General features: G+C 47.0%; 1 protein-coding gene across 6 annotated transcripts in view; it reads left to right on the top strand.

Annotated features, from left to right (window-relative positions):
- PDIA5 (protein disulfide isomerase family A member 5) overlaps positions 1 to 23,392 on the top strand; it is a 92,501-nt gene that overhangs the window by 6,356 nt on the left and 62,753 nt on the right. For 5 of the 6 annotated variants that reach the window (XR_012431635.1, XR_012431634.1, XR_012431633.1 and 2 more), the window contains exons 2-3: positions 15,949 to 16,075; positions 19,148 to 19,235. The exons of the other annotated variant lie outside the window; for it this stretch is intronic. Coding sequence is in view for 2 of the 5 variants with exons in the window: in XM_005547968.3 (XP_005548025.1) it covers positions 15,949 to 16,075; positions 19,148 to 19,235 (215 nt within the window). In the remaining 3 variants the exon portion in view is untranslated. The remainder of the gene's footprint in view (positions 1 to 15,948; positions 16,076 to 19,147; positions 19,236 to 23,392) is intronic. 6 annotated transcript variants of the gene reach the window in all.

The following is a 23,392-nucleotide window of genomic DNA, read 5'->3' as shown; positions in this document are numbered from 1 at the left end:
TTTTTCAGCTACTCCCTGGTGGCTGTGACATTGTACGGGAGTGGCCAGCCAGGCACGTGCTGACTGTGTCCTTCCCCCGAGGAGCTCCAGTTCGCTGTCCCCTGTTGCCACCCTACATCAACAGGGCCTCTTTCCATATACCAGTTTGCAACCACTTATAATTAATTAGCTTTGTGATCTTGCACTGGGGGGTTGAAGACACTCATGTAGTGTGGGATTAAAAGAGCCTTTATTCCTCAAAATCATACTGAGGCACCAGTTTGATGCACATTCCATTCCTAGATGGTGTGATGGTGGGCCTGTGTCTGGCTTCAGAGTTTCCAACTCATTAAAGCTGCGGAGGCACAGGGGTTGAATGTCCATTTGCTGCAAAGAATCCTACAGTTCCTCCAACCCCTGGTGCAGGCAGATTTCTTGAATTTGTGAGCAGGTCCTTTAATCCTTGTTAGAAGATGTTGATGAAAATCAAGGTTAAGCATTGTAAGCTGGGGCTTAAACATAAAGGTGATCCAGTATCTGAGCCCAAATGTGGGCCTGGTAGGAAAGCTCTGTTGTTGGGCCAAGCAGGGAAGGGTCTTGAGGACCAAGTGGATTTGTTCTCATCACGGGGTCTAGTCTTTATGGGTCCTGAGCAGAGTATTAGTACATGCCCCCTATTTCAAAGGAAAGTGGACCAGCATCCGCATCCTACATGTGCCACAGATGTTCATTCATTCAACAGATACTTCTTTTTTTTTCCCAAATGGATATTTCCTTGAGAATCTTTTATGAGCCAGGCCTCATGCTAAGGCATTGGGGATAACCATAAATAAGTCAGACAACATCTCTTTCTCTCATGGCCTAGTGGGACAGCCACTGATTAATTATTTAGTTCAGGTAATAAGTGCCGAAAACAGAAAGTGTTAATATAATGTGGTAAGAGAATGTATAACAGGGCTCCCTAACCTAATTCAAGGAGTCAGGAAAGGCTTCTCTGAGAACCTCTGGGTTTTTCTTGGAATAATGTGTTTAAATGTATAAAGTAAAATGCATAGAATTACAAAGAAAGCAGTTATATTGAAATACAGTTATCAAAATATAACAAGGTTGTGATAAAATAATATTTATGTTTATTAATGCATCGTATAAAAAGATTGAAGGTACAAGTTTGATAACTTCTATAATTTTAAGTAGTGATGAGCATAAATAGTGTTTCAGGATATCTTGTAATGTGGTAAGGAAATCTGATTTCTGTTGGTGGCAAAGTCACAGACACTGGTACCCTAATTACTACTGTAATTTATTATCTACATTCATAAATGTAGAAAGCATTTATACATTTATAAATACATTCATAAGACAGGAAAGGCTAAATTTCAGTTAGAGGTTAGTGAAGATAAAGATGTCATTTTTCTCCATCCAAATTCGTAGACTACAGTGGAAAAAAATTATCTAAAACTTAGAAATAAAAGATGATTTTGTGACCTTTTAGTATCGTACTAGAGTATTGTATAAAAACCACCTAAGGACCAGCTGTGCTCTAGGGGATGTAACTCTGTTTATTATTTGTTATGGGCCATACTTTGTAAAGTTAGGTAGGATGCAAATTATTTCTGTTTGGTAAAGAAGAGAAACACAAAGATTATTGCCCTGAAGGACATTAACCTGTTGGTATCTAATGTAGCAGTCTTATATCAGGATTATATCCTCTTTTTTAGGGTCTCTTATTAGCAAGTTAAGTAAAACTTTGAAATATGCTCAATACCTATTTGTATGAGAATTAGGCTTTTAACATTTTAGAATTATACTTGACGCCAGTTTAAGAACTGCTGAGTAAGCAGAACGTAAAGATGTGTTGCTTAGAAGAGAGGTCTGGTCTGGAGATGTTGATTTAGGGGTGCTGTTCAGGAGAGTGGGTGAAGTTGGCTGGGCATATAGGGTAGGAAGAGAGGGTAGACTGAGTGAGCTGCAGAACTTCAACATTTAAAGAATGGGAAGAGGAGGGTTTACAAAGAAGAAAGGAATGATTGTTAGAGAGGTAGGAGGGAAACCAAGTGTCGCATGGAGTTCAAGAGGCCAAACAAGATGAGAACTGGAAGTGCCTGTAGGGTTTATCTACAGGGAGGTCATTGTTGAGCCTTCACCAAGAGCCTTTTTGGTGGTGGTGGTGGTAGGGAGGGCAGATTTCAGAGGGATGAGCAATAGAAGGAGGCAGGAGGATGGGAGGAGCGGGGGAGATGGAAAATTCTGGCTAACAGTGGACAGGGGAGTGATGTGGGGCCCAGAGAGAGGGTTTTTAAAAGATGGGTCAGTGATGGAGTTTCTTCACCTTAAGGAGATATGTGTTAAATGGATTCCTGCGCTCCCAGCCCCTGGAGATGTTTTTCTTCAAGAATAAAGCCCAGGAATCTGTATTCCCAGAATACTGAGTGCTGTGGTACAGCTACAAAACTAGACACATTTCGAAGTTAATCTTATATGGCTGGTGGTACTTTGCCAGCCGAGCTGGGTGCTCTCGATTGAGTGTGTAGCACAAGTTCTGCTCACATTGGAGCTGTGTCACCGTTGTCTGCTTGCTGTCACGTGACCTGAGCAAGTGCTTTTCTCTGAAGGGATTTGGGGGCTTGTGAACGTGCTGGTAGCAGAGGGAAGATGGATCAGGTTGTCACTGTGGCTCTTTTCAGCAGGTCATGCTCAACAGCTAGATTGGAAGGGAAAGCAGACTTGCCAGCCTCTCAGGTATTATTCTGGGTGGAGCAATGGGGAGTGGATGATGCTCCAGGGATGTCTGTCGGAACTATTCACATTGACAGGCCAAGAGAAAAGCATCAGATCTGTCCTGGCAGGGTCCTGGCTCTACTGTTTTAGGCTTAATCCGAGGCAAATCCCTTCTCTGAGCCTCAGTTTTCACATCTCTAAAGTGGGGATAGTACCACCTCTGCCTATAAACACTGATTGTTTATGATATAGTTTTTCAACTCCTGCAAGAATAGTCATACATTTTACAGTGTAACCCAGTAATATTCGGTTCACTGAATGCACAGCGTTGCTACCTATGCTACTCACTGATGTTTTCTAGTCAATGTAATTTTTTTAAAATGCTACTGTAACTCACTGATTCTATGACTAGACTCTTGGGTTGAGACCTGAAGGGTGGAAACAGTGGCTTAGACTCTCAACTTTAGAGGATGAAATGAGATCATGTGTGTAAAAGCATAGATGTACACCATGGGTCATGAGCACTGAGTTGTTATTTTCTTATCAGTTAACGGAGCTTGGAGGCAGAGTTGATTTCCGGAGTGGGAATTCACCTGCTCTTCCTCCCTCCCTGCTGCCTAATTCAATGTTCCCTCTCCCAGTTCTTCCTTGTTAACAGGCCTGGCACACCAAGCTGGCAGTGATCCAGAGCCCTCTTGGCTCAAGAAGAGGTTTTCCAAAACATTAAAAGCTTTAGGGACTTAAGTCGTGGCTAAATGCACTGCAGTTGCAATTTCAGGATAAGAAAACCTGTTTTCATAACCTCTCAGATAAGTTGCCCTGCCCCTGAATTGTCTATTGTTGACAACCACATTTGTGCCGTGGGGAATACGGGAGGGGAGAAACTGTGCTGCGTAGCCCCAAATATAAGGTGTGGCTTTTTAAAGGAAGCGGAATAGAAGAAATGCAGCTGGCCTTGTATTTACAGCAGCAAGCAGTAAGATGTATGTGGCTCTGGGAATCTGTCTTCCTTACGCCCCACCTCTGGTGCTGGAGTCTGTCAGACTTGGGTCTGAATCATAGCTCTCTTACTTGCTGTGTGACCTTCAGCAAATTTCTTAACTCCCCTTAGTCTCAGTTTCTTTATCTATAAAATGGGAACAATAAAAGTGCTTACTTCGTACACTTGTCAAGATAATTCAGTTAGATAACACGTGAACTGCTTAGCTCGCTGCTGGTCATACAATAAGCACTCTGCTTTTGGCTGTTGTTGTTATCATGGGCTAATCCCTAAGCCCTGGATTTGGAATTAAAGGATCCTCTCTTGCATTCTGTTCCTTGCCAGGTGCTTTTGCATTTCTGTTTGTTAATAAGCACAGTTAGCTCTCTTGGCTCCCAGTAGCCAAGGGTCTCACATCCCAGGGCCAGCCTCTCCTGCCACCTCTCTCTCTCTCTCTCTCTCACACACACACACACACACACACACACGCACACACACACACACACAACAGTATCACCACCATTCAGGGACGCATGGTGCTTGGTTTTATTTCAGAGGCTGCTGGGTAGACATTTGAACATTGGGAAGCATCGGTGGTGAGATCCCCAGGCTTGATTTAAGGTTAGGCCTTCACTCCTTGTGCAGAGTAGTGTTTAGCTATGGTGGCTCATGGCAGATGTTTAGAATTTACCCTTTTAAGGGGCATACAGTATGCATATTTTAAAATTAATTTTCTTTCTTTCTTTCTTTCTTTCTTTCTTTCTTTCTTTCTTTCTTTCTTTCTTGAATTTACCCTTTTAAGGGGCATACAGTATGCATATTTTAAAATTAATTTTTTCCTTCCTTCCTTCCTTCCTTCCTTCCTTCCTTCCTTCCTTCCTTCCTTCCTTCTTTCTTTTTTTGAGACAGAGTCTCACTCTGTTGCCCAGGCTGGAGTGTAGTGGTACGATCTCAGCTCACTATGACCTCTGCCTCCCTGGTTCAAGTGATTCTTCTGTCTCAGCCTCCTGAGTAGCTGGGATTACAGGCGCGTGCCACCATGCCCGGCTAATTTTTGTATTTTTAGTAGAAACGGGGTTTCACCATATTGCCCAGGCTGGTCTCAAACTCCCGACCTTGTGATCTGCCCGCCTCAGCCTCCCAAAGTGCTGGAATTACAGGCGTGAGCCACCGCGCCTGGCCTAAAATTAATGTTCTTTCTTATATCTCTCATCAAAACCATTCTACAAGTATTTGCTAGGTATATGTTGCATGCCAAGTACTTTGCAGATTCCATATAATAGTTATAAAAAAAGCCAAACCACCCAGTGTCTCATGACCAGAGACGAGACTGTTCAGCTAGCAGTGCAGAAGGACACATGAGCACTGCACATACGTGGGAAAGGACACAGAGCAAGTGCTGGGCGGGGAGGAATCAGAAGGCCTATGCAAGAACTAAGGGCAGTATCTGGTTGTGTTCTGGAAGCCTCTTTCTTTCCTTTCTTTTTTTTAGGCAAGTTTTTTTCTTTTTAACTTTTATTTAGAAATAATATCGGATTTATAGAAGAGTTGCAAGAGGAATCCAAAGGATTGTTATGTGCCCTTTATTTCGATTCCACAAATATTAGTATTTTATCACATTTGGTTTTATCATACTTCTCTTCTATATATATGAAGTTTATATATGATATTCCTTTGCCCCCTAAATACTTCAGTATTTCCTAAAACACAAAAACATTCTCTTATGTAACCACAGTACAACGATCAAAACTAGGAAGGTAGTATTTGATTCAGGACCCAAACCAGAATCACACAGTGCATTTAATTGTCCTTCGTTAGTCTCCTTTAATCTGGAACAGTTCTTCAGTCTCTGTCTTTTGTGACCTTGACATTTTTAAAGAATTATCCTCAATTTGGTTTTTGACGATGTTTTCATTTAGTGCATTATATCAGGGGGCACCTGACGTCAATTTGACCCATTACTGGTGGTGTTTCTGTTGGCCCCTTAGTTAAGGGGGTTTCTGCCGTGTACAGTGGGGAACCACTGTAAAGTTACATTTTCTGATGGGGAGACACTTTGAGGCAGTTAATTATTTTCATAATGGTAGCCAAGTGGTGGTAATTTTTTTCTTTAAACATTTAGATTGGACATGCTTATTATGACAAGTTGAAAAAATAGAGAAAGGGGAAGAATAAATACTACTGAGGGCAAATCCTCAGTGTTTTTCTGAGCATACTTTTGTTTACTTATAGTTGTGGTTATACCATGCATATTTTAAATTCTATTTTTAAAGACAACATTAAAGCCAACATTTTTGCATTGCGAAGTCTTTAAAAACACCATTTAAATAAAATACCATCTAAATGGCTTATTCTTCTATTGAGTGGCTTACTCTGTGTAACCATTCTGTCGTTGCTGGACATTTAGGTTGTTTATAGGTTTTAACTCTTATGAGTAGAATGGTTGTGAGTCATATGTGTGTCAGACCTCTGCTAATTTCCTCAGGACACATTCCCAGAAGTGGAATTACCAAGTCAAAGAGCATAAATACTTTAGAGATACATGATAAATTATGCCACCTACCTTTCCAAAAGAATGGTACTAGTTGAGGTTTCTGCCAGCAGTATATGACAGTTGAGCTCCATATTTTAAGAGGTTCACTAATGGTGTTTCTCAACCTTTTATTTTTTTTAAACTGTGACCCACCAATGAAGATTTGGGTTGAGATTAATTTCCTGTATTTTGATTTATGAGAGCCTAGGTATTTATTTCTAAAAACAAATTATGGTATAAAATAGCACATTACTCTTTTCAAGCTGTAACAGTCTGAAACAGAGCATTGGGAAGAGCTCTGGGAATCACTGAGGTGGCGGTGTCTGGACAGTGGGGGATTTGAGGTCACGCATGAGGAATTAGGATATTTCACCTAGAGAATCCTAGAAGAGACATGTTTGCTGTCTTTGGAGTGTGATAGGCTGACAGATGTGCGCGCGTGGCGGGGGGGATTTAACATTTCTAATGAGGAGCGCTCCAAGATGATATGGGTATGGTGTAGGACATGGGACTTCCACATATTAGCATATTGAGTTCCCACAGCCTCCTGGTCCAGCTGAGTTGAGTGGTCTCAGGAGATTTTCAGTCCCTGGCTCTGGAGGGCTACCTGGAGGCTGGAGATGGTATGTGAGGAATTTTGAGGGGATTTCTATATTTGTGGAAAACCAGTCAGCCCAACTCAAATCCGAATTGAAAGAGATGTCCTGGCTTTTTTGTCTCCAGAATGGTCCTCTTACCAGAAAAGGGCTGGGGTAAGGAAACAGGAGAGTTCCTGGGCTAATTCTTCTTTCATTTGTGGATAGCTGGCATCAGGTGACCAAGGTACCTGATAAGAACAGGCACACTGAAAATCTGGGCTACTAGGAAGAACGCTGGGTAAATCAATCCCTTGACAGTCTCTCTGTCTCCTTCCTTATAGATAACGTATCTAAAGTTTAATGCATGATTTGGTGCTTAAGGCACTTTGAAATATCCCAATTAGAACAGATGTTTGTATTTCTTTCTAGTTAAAGCTTTTGTTCAAGATCTATTTGTATGTGTGCCAGAAGACCCAGAATGAGAACTCCTTAAAAAGATCATTTATTGGCCGGGTGCGGTGGCTCAAGCCTGTAATCGCAGCACTTTGGGAGGCCGAGATGGGCGGATCACGGGGTCAGGAGATCGAGACCATCCTGGCTAACCCAGTGAAACCCCGTCTCTACTAAAAAATACAAAAAACTAGCCAGGCGAGGTGGCGGGCATCTGTAGTCCCAGCTACTTGGGAGGCTGAGGCAGGAGAATGGCGTGAACCCGGGAGGCGGAGCTTGCAGTGAGCTGAGATCCGGCCACTGCACTCCAGCCTGGGTAACAGAGCGAGACTCCGTCTCAAAAAAAAAAAAAAAAGATCATTTATTTCACTCATGCAGAAGCCTGCACAGGGATATTCCAGGGCCAGAATATCCCTGTGTAGTGTCAGGGACCCAGGTAACATCTATCTTGTTAGCTCCTCTTTAGCAGGCCCTTCCTCCCCATTGTCTCAAGGTGGCTGCTTGAGTTCCAGCCATCTTGTCCAAATTCCAGCTGGCAGGAATGAGGCAGGGACTGAGAAGAGTCATATCAGATGTCTGTTAAAGTTGCCACATCACACTTAAGCTCGCGTTCCAGGGGCTGGCACATGGCCACACTTGCTGCAAGGGAGACTGAGAGGTGAAGAGGTTTTTACTGCAGGTGGCCACTTACCCAGGGAAACTCAACGGTTTCTTCACAAAGCGTGATTACCTCACAGTCCTCTGGTGGTGATCATGAGAATAGGTTTACCAAATGATACAACTGTAAAGAACTTTGGAAATCACTCTCAGTTCCTCAGTTTTCCAGAGTAGGAAGCAGACTTGGAGAAGGAGAGATGCCAACCAGTAATAATCAAAGTCAGCACAAAACTTGAGCTTCTGACTCCAGGTACAGTGCTCTTTCCGCCAAACCACAAGCTCTAAATTCTCAGCCCGCTCAAGTTCTCTGACCTTGGATTCAGGGCCACATCTGTTTTCTCAGGTCCTCCTCTTTTCCCTGAGTCCCTTTAGTACCAGCTTCTTAAGAGTCTAGACTTAGATTCTGACATTTCAAAACTATTTTGAGCAAAATGTGGGTTAAACTAAATTAAACCTGTTTCTTCACAGTTCTCAACATAAGGGTATCTTTTTTCCAGGTGACAGAGCAAAAGAGGTTGAGTCCCACCTTCACCCTTTTTCCTCAATGTTAAACTTCTGTTCCCAAGTCTTCCTCCGTTAGCAAGCTGCTTTTACATAATTGAATATCGCTGGCTTCATGGTCTGCATTGAATAGTAAATCCATAATGACAGACGGCTTTGCTAGTTATAGAGAATGTGAGGGTGCTGGCACACGCCCCAGAGATGAGGAGCTTTTTAAAGCTGAGGTGTAATGTGGCAAGGACTGTTCTCCCTGATTATCTTCCAGCGTACCGGGACTCTTATCTCTTTAGTTTGATGGTGATGCTGGGTGGCGATCAGCCTCATTAAGTGAGGTAAGTGAAGAGGGGAGTTTGTGTGTGCTGTTAGCAGATGGAGAGGACCACACACTTCCTGCACACAGTCTCTGGCTGGGAACAGACCTGGGCTAATTGCCACATTTAGGATCTTCATGCTCTTGGCCCCAGGAACCTTGGGAGACTCCAGGATCTGCTGGGCTTACAGAAAGCAGAGGGTTAGTCTAAACCCCTGCTGGGACCCTCCTTGCCCTGGGATTCTGGGAGATGGGGGCATTTCCTGGTTGCTTTGGCAGGCCCTGCCTTGGAAGGAGATGTTCCTTTTCTGCTTGGGTTGTGCCATCTGTTGCAGCAGTCCAGGGAGCCTGTGGGGTTGAGAGAAGCAGGCCTCCTCTGGCCAGGAGTCGGGAGTTGGGAGGCCCAACTTGTAGTCCTGGCTCTGTTACTTACCTACTGTGTGACCTTCGTAATTAATGTAACCTGTCTGAGCCTCAGTTTCCTCATCTGTAGGATGAGGCAGGTACCTACTCACTGGGGTATTGTGAGGGGTAAACGAGTTAGTGGGTATGAAACCTGGGAAGTGTGCTCTAAATGTGCCGTGTGACCTCTTGGTCTGGGTCGCTGTGCAGCTGGTGATGATTCGAGGCTTTCTGGTGGCTGAATGTGTGTACGTGTTCGCTCCTTCCTGCCTGGACCTGCTGCCCTGCCTGATTGCAGACAGGGCCCCTGGAGAGGAAGAGGTGGTCCCCGTGTTACTGCTGTCCTTGCTCCCCTTCTAAGTTGTCTTGTTAATACAGAGAAGTGCAATTATTCTGTGCTTCTGCATGCCAAATGTTAGATTCTTTGTCATTTCCCCCCTCATGTAGTCCTAAGCCACCCTGCAAACTGGGCATTGGTATTCTCCTCTCCACCTTGTAGGTGGGGAGTTGACACTCAGAGGTCTAGTAACAGGCCTGAGGTCATCTTGCTGTAAGTGGTGGCACCTGGATTTTCCCCAGGTCTGTCTGACTCCTGAGCCAGTGCTCTTTCTGTGGTGTCTAGAAGACTGCAGAGCGGGGAGAAGAGAGTGGGTTTCTAAGTGGATGGTGGTTTGTCTGGCAGGCTCTGAATGAGCAGACACCTGTTACAAGAGCACGGCAGGGGGTCTGGAAGATGAGGAAGGACTCAGTCTCCACCCCATTGCCTCCAGACATGGCAGAGGTGGGCAGTGAGGACCTCCGTGCCCGGCACTCTGTTGCTGCTGGACTCTGAAGAGAGCCTGTACTCAGGGGAGGGATTGGGTGGTGGAAGGGGACTGGTGCTCTGGAGGGAGGGGGTGCAGTGAAGCTCTGTGAGGGGGTTTGGAGGTTGGGGGCATTGGTGCTCTGACAGCGATGTGCTGGTTGGCTGATAATAGGCAGGACCTGGCATTGGGGGCCTCTGTTTCCCAGAAGCAGAAAAGGGGAAAACCATTTTTGCTGGCAGTGTTCTGCCCTGCACCAGGGAGGTGCTTTATGGGTCTCAGCTCAGCCAGCGGGGGCAGCTCAGCCCTGATGTAAATGCTGTTAAAGCTGAGGGTTGTGAGCAGAAAGAAAGCAATTATTGGAGAAGGTCAGAAGGGGTTTGCATGGTGAACAAAGGGGATCTTTTTTCTCTCCTTTACCTCTAGAGCGATTGACTTCGAATGTAAAGAGCCTGCCAAGCCCAGGAACAATGCCATGACTGGCATGGAACCCTGGCTGCCTTTGGAAGCACTTCTCAAATCCTGCCCTTTCCCCCCCAAGGGCTTGACAAAGGAGCAGATAGTTTTTGCATCATTAACGTTGTTATTGTTGCTGTAGTTATTGTTGTTATCAAGGTTTGTGGGTTGTGACTTATGAAGTCTGCAGTAAGGCTCTTGGCAAGGTGCTCCGAGGTTTGCTGGGACTGCATCTTAAGGAAAGGAAGGAGCGTGTACATTGGAAAGGTTAAAATAGACTGAAGTGGAGGAGAAAGGAGAATGTTAAGTGGCAGGAGGAAAGTCCCCTTGGGCTTATGGGGAGGGAGGAAACGCCTCCTACTTGTCTGCCCCTGTGGTTGTTTGCTAGGGTGAGGGTCTGTCTGAGGCCAGACACAGAGGGGCCTTTCATCCTTCCCCTTCTCAAAAGCCCGGTTAGTGTCTCAACTCTTTGGACCCCATGTCTCAGGATTCTCCCTGGATCGGCCTATCTTGATGATTTTTCCTCTCTTGTTCTCAGATCCTGCCACTCTGGGCAAATCCTGCTTCGCCTCTGCCCACTAATGCCTGCACGCCCCCATCTTCATGGGATACAACTTATCCTTCTTCTGACCCTGTGGAACCTCCTTGCACCTTCCCATTATCACCCCAGCTCCTGTGCTGGGTAGACTTTCTCTCCTCTGCAACCTGGCTTCCAGCTCCCGCCACGTGTGCCACTGACATTCTCTCCAGTGTTCCCAGGGACTTCACCGCCTTTGGCCCTGTCCCAGCCCCTCCCCACTCTGCCTGCCTGTGGATCACTCCCTTTTCTTTAAAAGCGTCCCCTCCCTAGTCTCTGTGGACGCAGCCCTCCCCACCTCCCCCTTGGTCCTGCCTCCTCCCTCACTGAGGGTATTTCCTGTCTCCTCCCTCTGAGCCTGGCCCACGGGGACTTCATTTACTTGGTGGCTCACCTTGCAACCTGGAGAATGCCTATATTTGATGCCTCACTGTCTACCTGTCCAAAACCTGAGCCTATTATCATCTTCCTTAATGTGAGAGAAAAGCCTCCTTCGCTGCTGCTTCTCCGTTCTTCCATCTTTGGCTGTTGTTCCAGCCTCCCAACCCAGAATTCTGGGAGTCGTTTTAGACTTTTTTTCCCTTTCTTCCTCACTTACCTATGAATAGTCATTGGGTTTTGCTGTTTTTCCCTCTGAGGCTTTTGCATTGATCCATGTCTCTCCACTCGGGCAGCCACCCAGCAGGGCCCTCCACCTCCGGCCTCCCTGGCTGCTGCCCAGTCTGAGGTCACGGCCAGATGAGTCTCTACAATGCCATGTTCATCCTTTCACTCCCCTGCTAACTGGGCAATGATGCTTCCCACTCTCTTCTTGCACCAGGCCAGGCCCTTGGGCAGACTTTGAAGAGCCCAGCCTGCCCCGCTGACTTCTGCCGTGCTCCAGCCCAGACACCCCCTGAGCTGTGATCTGTCTCGTTTCCATAGTCCCTTTGGGCCTCCCAAGGGCTGCTGTGGACTCACCCCATCACATGCTGATAGTGGGTGACCTCTGCTAAGGTCAGGAGTGTGGTAACAGTATAATTTGTCATGTTTATAATTCTGGGCAAACATTTCCTGAGGGCTTTCAATGGACCAGGCCCTGTGCAGGGCCCTGCCCTCCTCCAGAGCTCTTAATCTTGGGGGTGGGGGTGAGGGTAGGGAGATGGACCCTTCACACAGCTTCCAAACCGGCTTGGCTGTGGGTTATGCCCAGTCTGAGCCTCAGCGTCATGCCCAGTGATGGTTTTCAAGCAAAGTAAATTTGCTCAGCACGTTTCTGGTTGGGCTTAACTTCTCTACTGCGTGACACCAAACGCTGGGTGAGGGGCTTGGCTGGCTGGCTGGAAAGTGGTGTGTTAAATCTCAGTGGCCCTTGGTTAGATGACCTGCGGGATGGACTGGGTTTTATGGGAAGGAAGCTGAGGGTGTGCTGTGAGCCTCAGCCTCTTGTGGTTTCTCTTGTACACGCTTTGTTGTCGCTGCAACTCAGCTGCACACAGCGCTGCCTGGCAGATGAGCTCTGGGCTCACCCTCCCTCCTGCCTTCCCTTTTCCTTCTCCCCAGTTCCAGAAGCTTAGGTGCCTACCAGCCTCAGGAGAGGCTGGGCTACAGGTCAGAGTCCTGAGGCCCTGGGCAAGAGCAGTTGTTGCTCTCCACTGGTCAGATTATCTGAGGATTAAAAACAGCAGTGAGGCAATGTGTTTTTCCAACAGATTATTTTTTTCCCTTTAATCATGTGCATTGAGCTGTGGAGTTTTCAGTCTGAACTCCATTAGCTGCCTGGGAGCAGTAGGATAACATATAATAATAATAAAGTTTAGCAAGCTTTTTGGTGAGCTCTTAAGGTGGCCTGCATAAGGGCAGTGGGTCCTCAGGCATTTTACCCTGCTCTGCAGGGTGTGATGAGGGAGAAATCATACCTTGGCTTCCTCTTGGATGACTTTACTCTGGGGAGAGGGAAACTTTGAATTCCAATGGCAGATTATATTTAGAAACACTAGAATATGGTCATGTTTCAGTCTTCTTCTCTGCTGAGATGGAAGTTTGTGTTGCATATTATGGTAACTGATACTCTCAGAGTGCTTTCTGATTTATAAAACATGTTCAATAAATTATCCCATTTCATCCTCACAGCAATCCCACGAAGGAAGTATCATTATCTCTATGTCAGACGGGAGTCACTAAGCCTCTAAAAGGTTGAGTGACATTGGCTAGGCATCTTAGCTCTTGAGTGGTAGGGCTCAGACTCAATCCAAGGCTTCTGGCTGCAAAGAGGCAGGGGGCTGAGAAGGTGTGAGCTCATATTAGAAAGACTGGGATTCAGGTCCTGGCTGTACTTAATGAGCTGTGTAATTTTGGTCATATTATTTTTAAAACAATTTTTTGTAGCATAAATTAAAACTCCTCTCAGTATGACCAAGCATATCAAATAAGCTATGGTTGCCTCTTCTTATTGACCGTGTTCCTCCATGAGCTCTGTCCTCACTCTGTTCTGGTCTGGTTGCTCTGCAGGCTGTTGAACAGTTGTCATCCTGGGATTTCTCTTCACCATCAACGTGGTCAACCTTTTGTATCTCTCTCTCATTAAATTCTTTGTTTCCATGTCTAATTTTTCATTTACTTTTTGTTTTAGTGGAAAATGGGTCCCAGTATCTTTCTGAGAAAGGGTACACTGGTGGTAAATTTTATACATCTGATATCTTTAATCTGTTCAAGTAAGTTTATTTTCATGATTGGTGGATAGTTTAGCTGGTTACAGAATTCCAGTTAGAAATCATTTTCCTTGAGAATTGTGAAGCCAATGTTTCATTGTCTTTTGTGTGCTGATGAACAGTCTTATGCCAGTTCTGACTCCTGATCTTTTGTATGTTGTATTTTTTTTTTATTTGAAATGGTTAGGATCTCCCCTTTGTCAGCAGTGTTCTGAAAGTTTTCAGTGATGTATTTTGGTAAGAGTCTTTTTATTCATGATGCTGGGCCCTGCCATCTGAAGACTCACATCCTTCAGGTTTGGAACATTTTCTTGAATGATTATTTTTAATTTATTTGCTTTTTTAGAGATTGAGTCACTGTTGCCCAGGCTGGCCATGAACTCCTGAGCTCAAGTGATTCTCCTGCCTCAGCCTCATGAGTAATTGGAACTGCAGTCATGAGACGCTGTGCCAGGTCTCGAATTAACTTTTTGATAATTGATTTTTCTCTTTTTTTTCTCTCTTTTTCTTTTTCTTGAGTCTCTTTAATTTGGCTCTTGCACTTAATGGGTCCATTCTCTTATTTTTCTTAAGTCCTTTTTTATTTCTTGATCTTTTTGTTGTGTTTTCTAGGAGTTTGTTTTTGTTTTCTCAATTCTACTTCCAACCCTAATTATTTCTGTGATAATTTTACTTTCCAAGAGATTTTCATGATTCTCTTTGAGTATTTATTTTTCTTCATATCATTCTATTCTTATTTTATGGATGCACCATTTTATTTCTCTGAGAATAATAATTTTCTTGTTTACTTCTGTGCTTTTAATTTTCTTTTTCCTCTACATTTTATCTTTCCATTGGTTTGTTCTGGTCTCTGTCATTTGTAACTGGTGAACTTTGATCATCTGTCTGTTTTGAAGAGCAAGGTACTAGCCCATGGACTGGCAGCTCTGTGAGTGTGTAGAGGGAGTGGAGAGTGCTTGTTTACTGGGAGAGCCTCACGGTGGAGATTTGAGCAGGAACTCAGCTGTTTCGATTGAGGATCTCCAAATCACTGTCTTTAGGTTGTTTTTCTTATGCTTCTCAGTTTCCCCAGAGGGAAATTCTCTAATCTCTTGCCTGGGGAAAAAGACTGGCAGGTCGCATTCCAGAGAAGGGAAGGGAGATGCTGGGGGCCAGGAGCTTGGAGAAATGAGTGATCTCAAGATTCAGTTTGTAGACTTCCTCTGAATCCCCTTGTCTTTTCTGACGGCCATCCTCCTACCCTCTGCCGGGTTATCTCCCAGTGGAATTTTTCTTACTCAATCTCTCCATATAGTAACCTTCTTGCTTTCTGTCAGGTGGGCAAGGGGCTGTTGCCCAGCTGTGCAGTCTGGGCAAGGGGATCTGCTTTGTGTCTACTCCTTATTCACACTTTTAATAAACCCCCACCCACTGCTTTTAGCCCACCCTTCATTGTGCCTGCAGAGGTGCCTGACACCTCCAGTTCCCAAAGTTTCCCAGGGTTCTCTGGGGGAGAATTGGCTCATTTCTTGTTGACTAACCTCCTGAGATCACTTGCCTGAGTAAGAAAAGCTAAAAGCCTCTTACCCATCCATTCCCACCCTAAGCATTAAGGGATGATCTTATTTCTCTGTATATTTTATGCTTTGATGCTGCTAGATGGGATGGAGTTTTTACATTGCCCGAGAATATGGCATTGGGGTAACATGAGGAATATGGACAGACATTGACCTCCCAGGGGGCTCTCGACTGATGTGTAACAATGCAGAATGTTTATACAAACCTCCCTTGGTATCCTTGAGGGATTGGTTCCAGCATCCCGCCTCCACAGGGTACCAAAGCCCATAGATGCGCAAGTCCTTTATATAAAATAGCATGGTATTTGCATCTAACCTATGCATGGCTTCCTGTATACTTTAAATCATCTCTAGATTGTTTATGATACTGAATACAATATAAATGCCATGTAAGTAGTTGTTATATTGTATTATTTTTATTGATATTATATTTTACTGTTATCCTGTTATTTTTTATGTTTTCAAACATTTTCCATCCATAGTTGGTCAAATCTGTGGATGCAGAACCTGCGAGATAGAGGGCTGACTATGTATATCTGTAGTCCATACAGCCTTATAAAAGTGCATGGGGAAGGGAGACTGGGAGTGGGCTGCGGAGTGTCCCTAGAGGTGAAGAAGTAGGTGTGGTGCATGAGATGTGTTGGTTTGCCCTCATCCTCTGGAAGGAAAGCAGCTCTAGGCAGCACATCTGTGGGCACCGATTCTTCTGGGGCCCAGCCAGAAGCTGGAACTCACGGTCGTTGGCTCCTTGATCCCCAGGTGGTCCTGCCATTGTGGCTGTCCTCTGCAAAGGTCTCCTCACTCATTGAGAGAATCTCTGACCCCAAGGACTTGAAAAAACTGCTCAGAACCCGGAATAATGTACTGGTGCTTTACTCCAAATCTGGTGAGTGTCCCTTCCCAGCCTTGAGGTCAACCATCGGGGTAGGATGGGATTCAGGGGAAGGAAGGGGGTGGACATGGAAAGCAGGAGACCTTAGGATGAAAACCACTCAGGGAGGGTCCAAGGGGCTTGGAGTTTGTCAGCTTTCCTCAGAAGACAGAGGCAGAGGCATACAGGAGCATTAGCTCTGCCGCTTTCTGATCCCAGGGGTGGTTCCGTTTCTTTTTATGAGTGTTGGGAAAGTCCTCTGGAGCCCCTCGCTCCTCAAGAGGGAGAGGGCGTGTGTGAAGTAGGATGGAGGATCACAATGGCGGGCACTGGGGATGGATGTCCTGGCTTCCTGCACAGGCATGGGGCCGATCCCTGCCAGGGCACACTTTGCCAGAGCTGTTGATTTACTGGCCAGGCCGGCCTGTTGCCAGCTGAATGGGCCCCAGGCTCGGGAGCACTCACCCCAGCTGGCAGCCCTGGCCCTGCCAAGCCCATCTGTCCTGCTCTGGGGTCAGATGCAAGACTGAATTTGGAGTGGGCTCTAAGCTTGGGACACAGCATTTCTTGGGGGCAGGAGCAGCAGCCTGCCTCTCTTCCGACCTTGAGACTGGCAAGGACATAGCAGATGGAGAGAGGTTTGCTTGGCTCTTGGCAGTGACTTTGGGGAAGGGTGAACACTGACTCCGTTGAAGTTGTTCCAGCGGAGTTAAGTGTTTTTTGCTGCTTCTAAGGATGCCAAGTTTTCTGTGGCCCTGGAGAAGCAGCAGCCAATGGCTGGGCCGGTTCCGGGCACAGGTTTCCCTGGCAGCTCGGCCTCAACCCTCACTGGCACCTGGGGGATGATAGAGGCTCCAGATGTGCCTGCATTCTCCAGGCATCCCTGGCATGTGGGATGTCTTCATTGCCACTTGCGGCTGCTGCTTCCGCTTCTGAGGGTCTGACGCACATACCCCGAGTGCATTGTTGGGAGCCCAGCATGTGACTAGCATTTCTCTGCTGTCACCTCTCAGGAATAGAGGTGAAATCAAGGGAAAGGGAAGCAGTGTACTCTTGAGGCCTGGGGCATAGGGCCCTGAAAACATGTGGCTTGCTGCTTTGGATACTCCTGGAGTTGGAGCTAGGATGATTGTCAGTGATAGACATGTTCCATTCCTTCTCTAGGGTAGATCCCACCATATAAGCTCATCATAATACAGTCTCATTTGCTCCTTTGCCAGGAGGGAGGCAGTGCGGGTTGTCAGAGGACATCCAGTGTACATATGAGGAAATGGAAGCTGGGAGTAGCAGACTCGTTTGAGATCTCCTAGCAGCAGGTGGGAGCTGGTCCCCTATGCCCCGCTGCCTCTTATTTTCTCTGATGGAGGATGGGAAGAGAGTATTGATTCTGCAATGAGAGAAGGGCTTTGAGATCAGGATGGGGCTGAGGCCGGAAAATCATTAGGGAGTTAGAGAGTGGAAAGGTGGGGCCTGTTGTCAGGAGCTTGCAGGGCAGGAGGTAGCGCCTAAGCTCTCTTTCCCTCACCCCACCCTGTCTCGAGCTATTGCGAGTAGAGGCCCTGGTGCTTCCCACTTGTCAGCCTACCTCCTGCTTTCATTGCCTGATGGGGCCTGGGCAATTATTTTAACTTCCTGCCTCCTTGCCCAGGCCTGCTGCACAAGAGACATGTGACCTTCAGTGGGATTTTGAGCAGTGCAAAAACTGGATTTTCTTTGCTCCCTCCCATCCTTCCAAGCAGTGCCTCCCTTTCCATGGCTGAAATGCAGGTTAGGGCAGGGGGTACTTTATCTTGCTCTAGTTTATTTCTCCCCCTCCCCTGCTTCCCAGAACCCAGTCAGAGCAGTGAAACAATGGCTTCCCCACTTCAGTGGCTTGCCCTCCTCCTGTCACCCTGGCCGTGGTTTCCTGGGAGTGCCTCCTCCTAGTGACTCCGTGCATGTCTCTTGAGCAATACTTTTGTTTGCTTCTGTGAAAGGCTCAGCATGCTCTGTATTCACAAACAGCTACCATTATCCACACTAGAAAAGGCGATCTGTGGAGGCACATGATTCAGACATCATTTCTGCTTGGCGTGGGGATGTATCATACGGTTTCTGGCGGGAGAAAGCGGCAGATCGCTCTCCCCACCAGTCTTTGTCTGGCAGGACTTTCAAGTGAGCTCACAGGTGTCACCTAGGAGAATGTGACTCAGGAGCCTGCTGGCCATAGGAATCAAACACTGGCCACAGCCACTTTGCAGTGGATCATTGCAGGCTGGCAGTGCTAAAATCCTGGCCACAGAGGCTCTGTCCCTAAGACCCTGCCCTCCCACAGTAGTATCCGGGTGCCTTGCCCTGACCCATCAGGATTGACACCTGCACCAATGAGAAAGTCTTCCTTTCTTGCGATCACTCCATCCTGTCCCAAGGCGTGGTCCACATTCCTGCAACTGACTCCTGGAGGTGCTGTCAGGACCAGCTCTTGCCCCGTGGCTTCTGGGGAAGTGGGCTGTTAAATGGGGCTTAGGTGTCTTTGGCATTGGCCCATCAGAGCCTAGTGTCACGTATAGACCTCATTTTACCACCAGGTTGTACTGAGCTCCTAGATAAGCATGTGCTCCACAAGTAAAGGAAGGATCTGACCCCAGCTCTCGTCAGCTCCTAGGTGGGGTGCCAGGACATTTGAACATGGAGTCAGCAGCATCATTCCCTGCTTTAGTTATAGGATTGCCATTGTTTATGGAATTTTCAAAATGTATCCCAGAAAGACATGAGTCAGAGACTTTACTGGCCTTGAGGATCTGGCTGAGAGATTCTTGGAAGAGTAAGGTGTGAAGTGTGGATTAAGGCAGGGTGACTTGGGGGTTCTGTGTCCAAGAGGAAGGCCCCTGAGGATGGTGGGATCAGGGGTTTCTGAGAAGAGCCAGGACTATTCTTGCAGCACAGGCCCTGGCACTGTTGAGTGCAGGGATGGGTGTTTTACCTGGTGCTCAGGACTTTTCCACCCGCTCTGGGATTGGTCTCCATCCTTCCTCACCTCTAAGGGAAGATGGCAGAGGTGACCCAGTGCCTTTGGGCACAGATGTTTAATTTTCTGTTTTTTTACAGAGGCGGCAGCTGAAAATCATCTCAGGTTACTGTCCACAGTGGCCCAAGCGGTGAAAGGACAAGGCACCATCTGCTGGGTGGACTGTGGGTATGTGCTGGGGCCATGTGCCATGTGGCTGCTGGGCAGGGGGCACTTGGGGCTTTGAAGGGTGGGGACGGGAACTGTCCTTTGATTAATAATCTGGGAGGGAGTATGCGATGGAAAGGTTCCCTCTAGTGATACTTCAAGGTCACTCTGGACTGGAAGAGTGGTGTCTGGCTTTCCACCCCTTTCTTCACAGCCCAGCCCCCTTTCTTCCCTTTTTCCATAGAGATTTCACTTTCTTCTATTTCTATGTGTTGCTTTCTTCTGTCTTCCCAGAGGGAGGTGAGTGGCAGAGGGGGCCTTCCTGTCTTACAGAGGGTGGCCTTGATACCCCGAGAGGCAAGGTGATTTTCCGGGTTACCCAGCAGGTTTGCCTGTGGTGGGTCTGCAGCAAGAACCATGAGCTTTACCCCCAACCCAGGACATTACCACTAGATGCCTCTGCTGCCCAACATGCAAAGGTAGAATCAGTGGGTCGAGCTGCCTGTGCCTTGGCTTCTGAGGGGGCCCAGGCCTGTAAAGGTCTTCTAAATCTTTAATGTAGCTATTATTGCCTGAGTAATATGCCCTGTTACTACCCTGCAGGTTAAGTGAACATTTATGGTACCCACCCCAGTGTAATCCTCTTCCTCTTCAGTCTGAGTTCTAAATGGTTACTTTTCAAGTGAATTTTTGGGACACAACTGATTTATAAGTTGATGACCTCAAGTTTGTTCTGCCTGTGATTAGAGAGCATTGAAGGAGATTCATATTTTGACAAAACACTGAGTGAAACTAGGATAATAAGTCTTAGCCAAGTGGTGTGTGCTGTAGAGGGTGTGCGTGTGTGTGTGTGGCCTCATACTTCCAGATTCATTCAGATGCTAACTGAACAGAAAAGGCTGCTCACCAGGCAGTAGGTGAGATCTTAGCCATTGGTTAATTCTAGTTCATAGTTGATCCGAAAGGGTGCTTGCCTTCCAGGCATCTCTCTGTCTCCCATATTTGACCAGCCATGCTCTGTGTGACTGGCAGAGTAACAAAGCCTATTAGATGGAGACAAGGCACTTTGGAATTTCCATATCTGGAGGTGACAGCAGTTCTTCCAAGCTGATGGAGGCTTATTGTAGGGAGTTCTTACAAGGCTTGTAGGTGGCAGAAATGGGCAGAGGAGCTTTGACTTAGTTGCTATCTCCACCTGGGTCCATGTAACAGACATTACTGGGCATTTACTACGTGCTTTGAGAACATACAGATGGATAACTGCATCCTCAAGGAGCTCAGTATGTGAGGAGAGGGCAGACACTTAGCCCAGTGATTCCAATGTCAGGTGAACAGTGCCGCAAACACAGACTATATGTATGGAGGGAGAGCCCCTCCATTCTGCCTGGAAAGGTTGAGAAAAGCTTCACAGAGGAGGTCGTGTTCACATTTGGTGCAAAGACCTCAGAGCACAATACCACGTGCTCACAGTGCCCTGGCTTTCCCTGCAGGCGGCCACCTATGGAATGGACCCCTAGAACTGCCTGTGGAGGTAAAAGGCCTGCTGCTGTCCCTGAGTAGCCTGGAAAACATGCAGCGCAAGGTGCCTGAGTGAAATGGGGTCAGGGTAGTGGGTGAAGACAGACTATGGAGATTCAACTTCAGGACTCAAGTTTGGAAACATGATGTCTGGAGTCAATAAAAGTGCCAATGAGAACATCCTGTGAATTTCCACGTGCTCAAATTAAAATTGGGGCAGGGAAGCACCTTGGAGCTTGAAAGAGTTAACCCGAAGACGGAAGGATGGACTATTCCATGTAGTTGCCTCACTCTGTTGAATTTATTCCTGTAAGAGGAAATAGAAACTGAAATGTTAGATAGCTTTTAAAATAGTGTGGATAAGTAGGTGAATTATGGAGCCAAAGTGGATTAAGTTGGACTCAGGAATATCTGGGTGTGAGTTTGAAATTAGAGGCAGGGTGCAATCTTTCCTGAGTAGCCCAAGGTTCAGAACTCTGGGCTGTGGCCCAGGTAGGCCACTCTGGGTGGCAGCTGTCACAAACCACTATTGGAAAAGGAGATCTCCAAGAACTCAGCTCCTACCCTCCAGCTCATTTACTCCTGCTTCTAGACTTCTAAACTTGCCTGGAATCGTCAGGACATGGGGAGCCCCCGTGTTAGCTCCACAGAGCCCTGCAATGAGAGCTCTCGCGGTTGTCCTAAGTGTGTCCAGTCCATTCTGTGGGTCTGTGAATGAGACACACCCAGGGATGGGCAGAAGTGCCGTTGGGAACTTTGCTTTCTGGTGCTGTCTGCTGAGGAGCGAGTAGGTGGCATGGGGCCAGGCTACCTTCTTTATCCTTGTCACTGTAAAATAGCAGGTAGCCAGCCAGAGCTCACCTCCCTCAAATGGGCCCTGCTGAGGCACCCATCTCTCATCGTTTCCAGCTCCACTTCCTGCCCTGCCCACGAAGGGTTGGTGGCTAGGATGGGGACAGGGCTTGGGGTTGGGGTGACCAGGAAGGTCAGGAGGTGACACAGGCCACCCTGCTTTTCCCTTTAAAAGGCAGGCGAGGGGAACAGGGAGCATCTGGGGTGAGAGAAGATGCTACTCCAGTGTCAAGGTGTCTTTGCAGGCATGTGGAATAAAAGAGAAAGCCTTGGGCTTAGGAGGGGGCCCGGGCTGACTGCTGACTAGTTAGTTAGCTGCACTGCTCACTAGCCCTGTGACACCAGGCAAGTCGGTCACCCTGAGTCTGTTTCCTCAGCTGTGAAATGGGACAGCGATACACGTTCTGCCTTCTTTCCAGGTCTGTGATAAGGATCGGATAAGTGAAAGTTCTTTGTAAAATAGGAAATACAATTTAAATGTGAGACACCGTTCTCCTAGTGTTGTTTTTCATCTAGACAAGTTTGTTCAGGAGGAAGCTGGAGGGGGAGAAATGGTATGCTTGTTCACTCAGCAACTGTTTACTGGGTGAGGACCCCTTGGTTCTTGTAAGGATGAACCTGAAGAAGGTTTTGGGCATGGGAGTGAGCCCCAGGCCATGGGTGTGTTTTGCTCTGACCCTTAAGAAGTACAGGGTGCAGGCTGGGCACAGTGGCTCACACCTATAATTCCAGCTCTTTGGGAGGCCGAGGCAGGTGGATCACCTGAGGTTGGGAGTTCGAGACCAGCCTGACTAACATGGAGAAACCCCATCTCTACTAAAAATACAAAATTAACTGGGCATGGTGGTACATGCCTGTAATGCCAGCTACTCGGGAGGCTGAGGCAGGAGAATCACTTGAACCCAGGAGGTGGAGGTTGCGGTGAGCCGAGATCGCACCATTGCACTCCAACTTGGGCTACAAGAGCAAAACTCCGTCTCAAAAAAAAAAAGTACAGGGTGCAGTGGAATTTGTAGGACTAAAGGTCAGGAGACCCAGCTTTGAGTCTAGGCTCTGACATCAAATAGCTGTGGGGCCTTTGGCAAGTCACTGCCCCTCTCTGGGCTTCAGTTGAATCTTCTGGGAAATGTGGGGTTGAGTCTTCCAAGTTGCTCTCATCCCTAAATAGCCTGGTTCAGAAAATGCTGGAAGCTTCCAGGCTTGGTGTGTGTGTGTTATAAGCATGGTGGTGGGCGCGTGCCTTCTAGTCTTTGAGGGGGGTCTTTTTCTCTTTGTGCCCCTCCCTCCCCATTCCCCATTTTGAAAGGGTTCCTATCCTTCTCTCTGAGGTTCTCTCCTGTCTCCCTCTTTTCTCTCCCCTTATTAGGTTTCTGTTCCCTTTTCCCAATCCTGAGTCCAGGACTCCCTGCAACCTGGCACGGCCCTTTTTGTTTTTGAGACAGTCTCTGTTGCCCAGGCTGCAGTGCAGTGTCACAATCTCAGTACATTGCAGACTTGACCTCCCAGGCTGAAGCCTTCCTCCCAGCTCAGCCTCCCCAGTAGGCGCATACCACAATGCTCAGCTAAGTTTTGTATTTTTTTGTAGAGACCAGGTTTTGCCATGTTGCCCAGGCTGGTCTTGAACTCCCAGGCTTAAGCAATTCACCTGCCTCTGCCTCCTAAAATGCTGGGATTACAGGCATGCGCCACCGTGCCTGGCCTGGCCTGGCCTTCTTTTGGCCTCTTTTCTCCTCTCTCCTTTCTGTATGGATATTTCTTTTCCTTTTCTTTTTTTAATTTTTTTGCTTTTCTGGCTCTTTCCTCCCTAT

The sequence above is a fragment of the Macaca fascicularis genome, chromosome 2, assembly GCF_037993035.2.
Source record: "Macaca fascicularis isolate 582-1 chromosome 2, T2T-MFA8v1.1".
NCBI classification, from domain to species: domain Eukaryota; kingdom Metazoa; phylum Chordata; class Mammalia; order Primates; family Cercopithecidae; genus Macaca; species Macaca fascicularis.
This window is presented reverse-complemented; position numbering and strand designations above follow the sequence as displayed.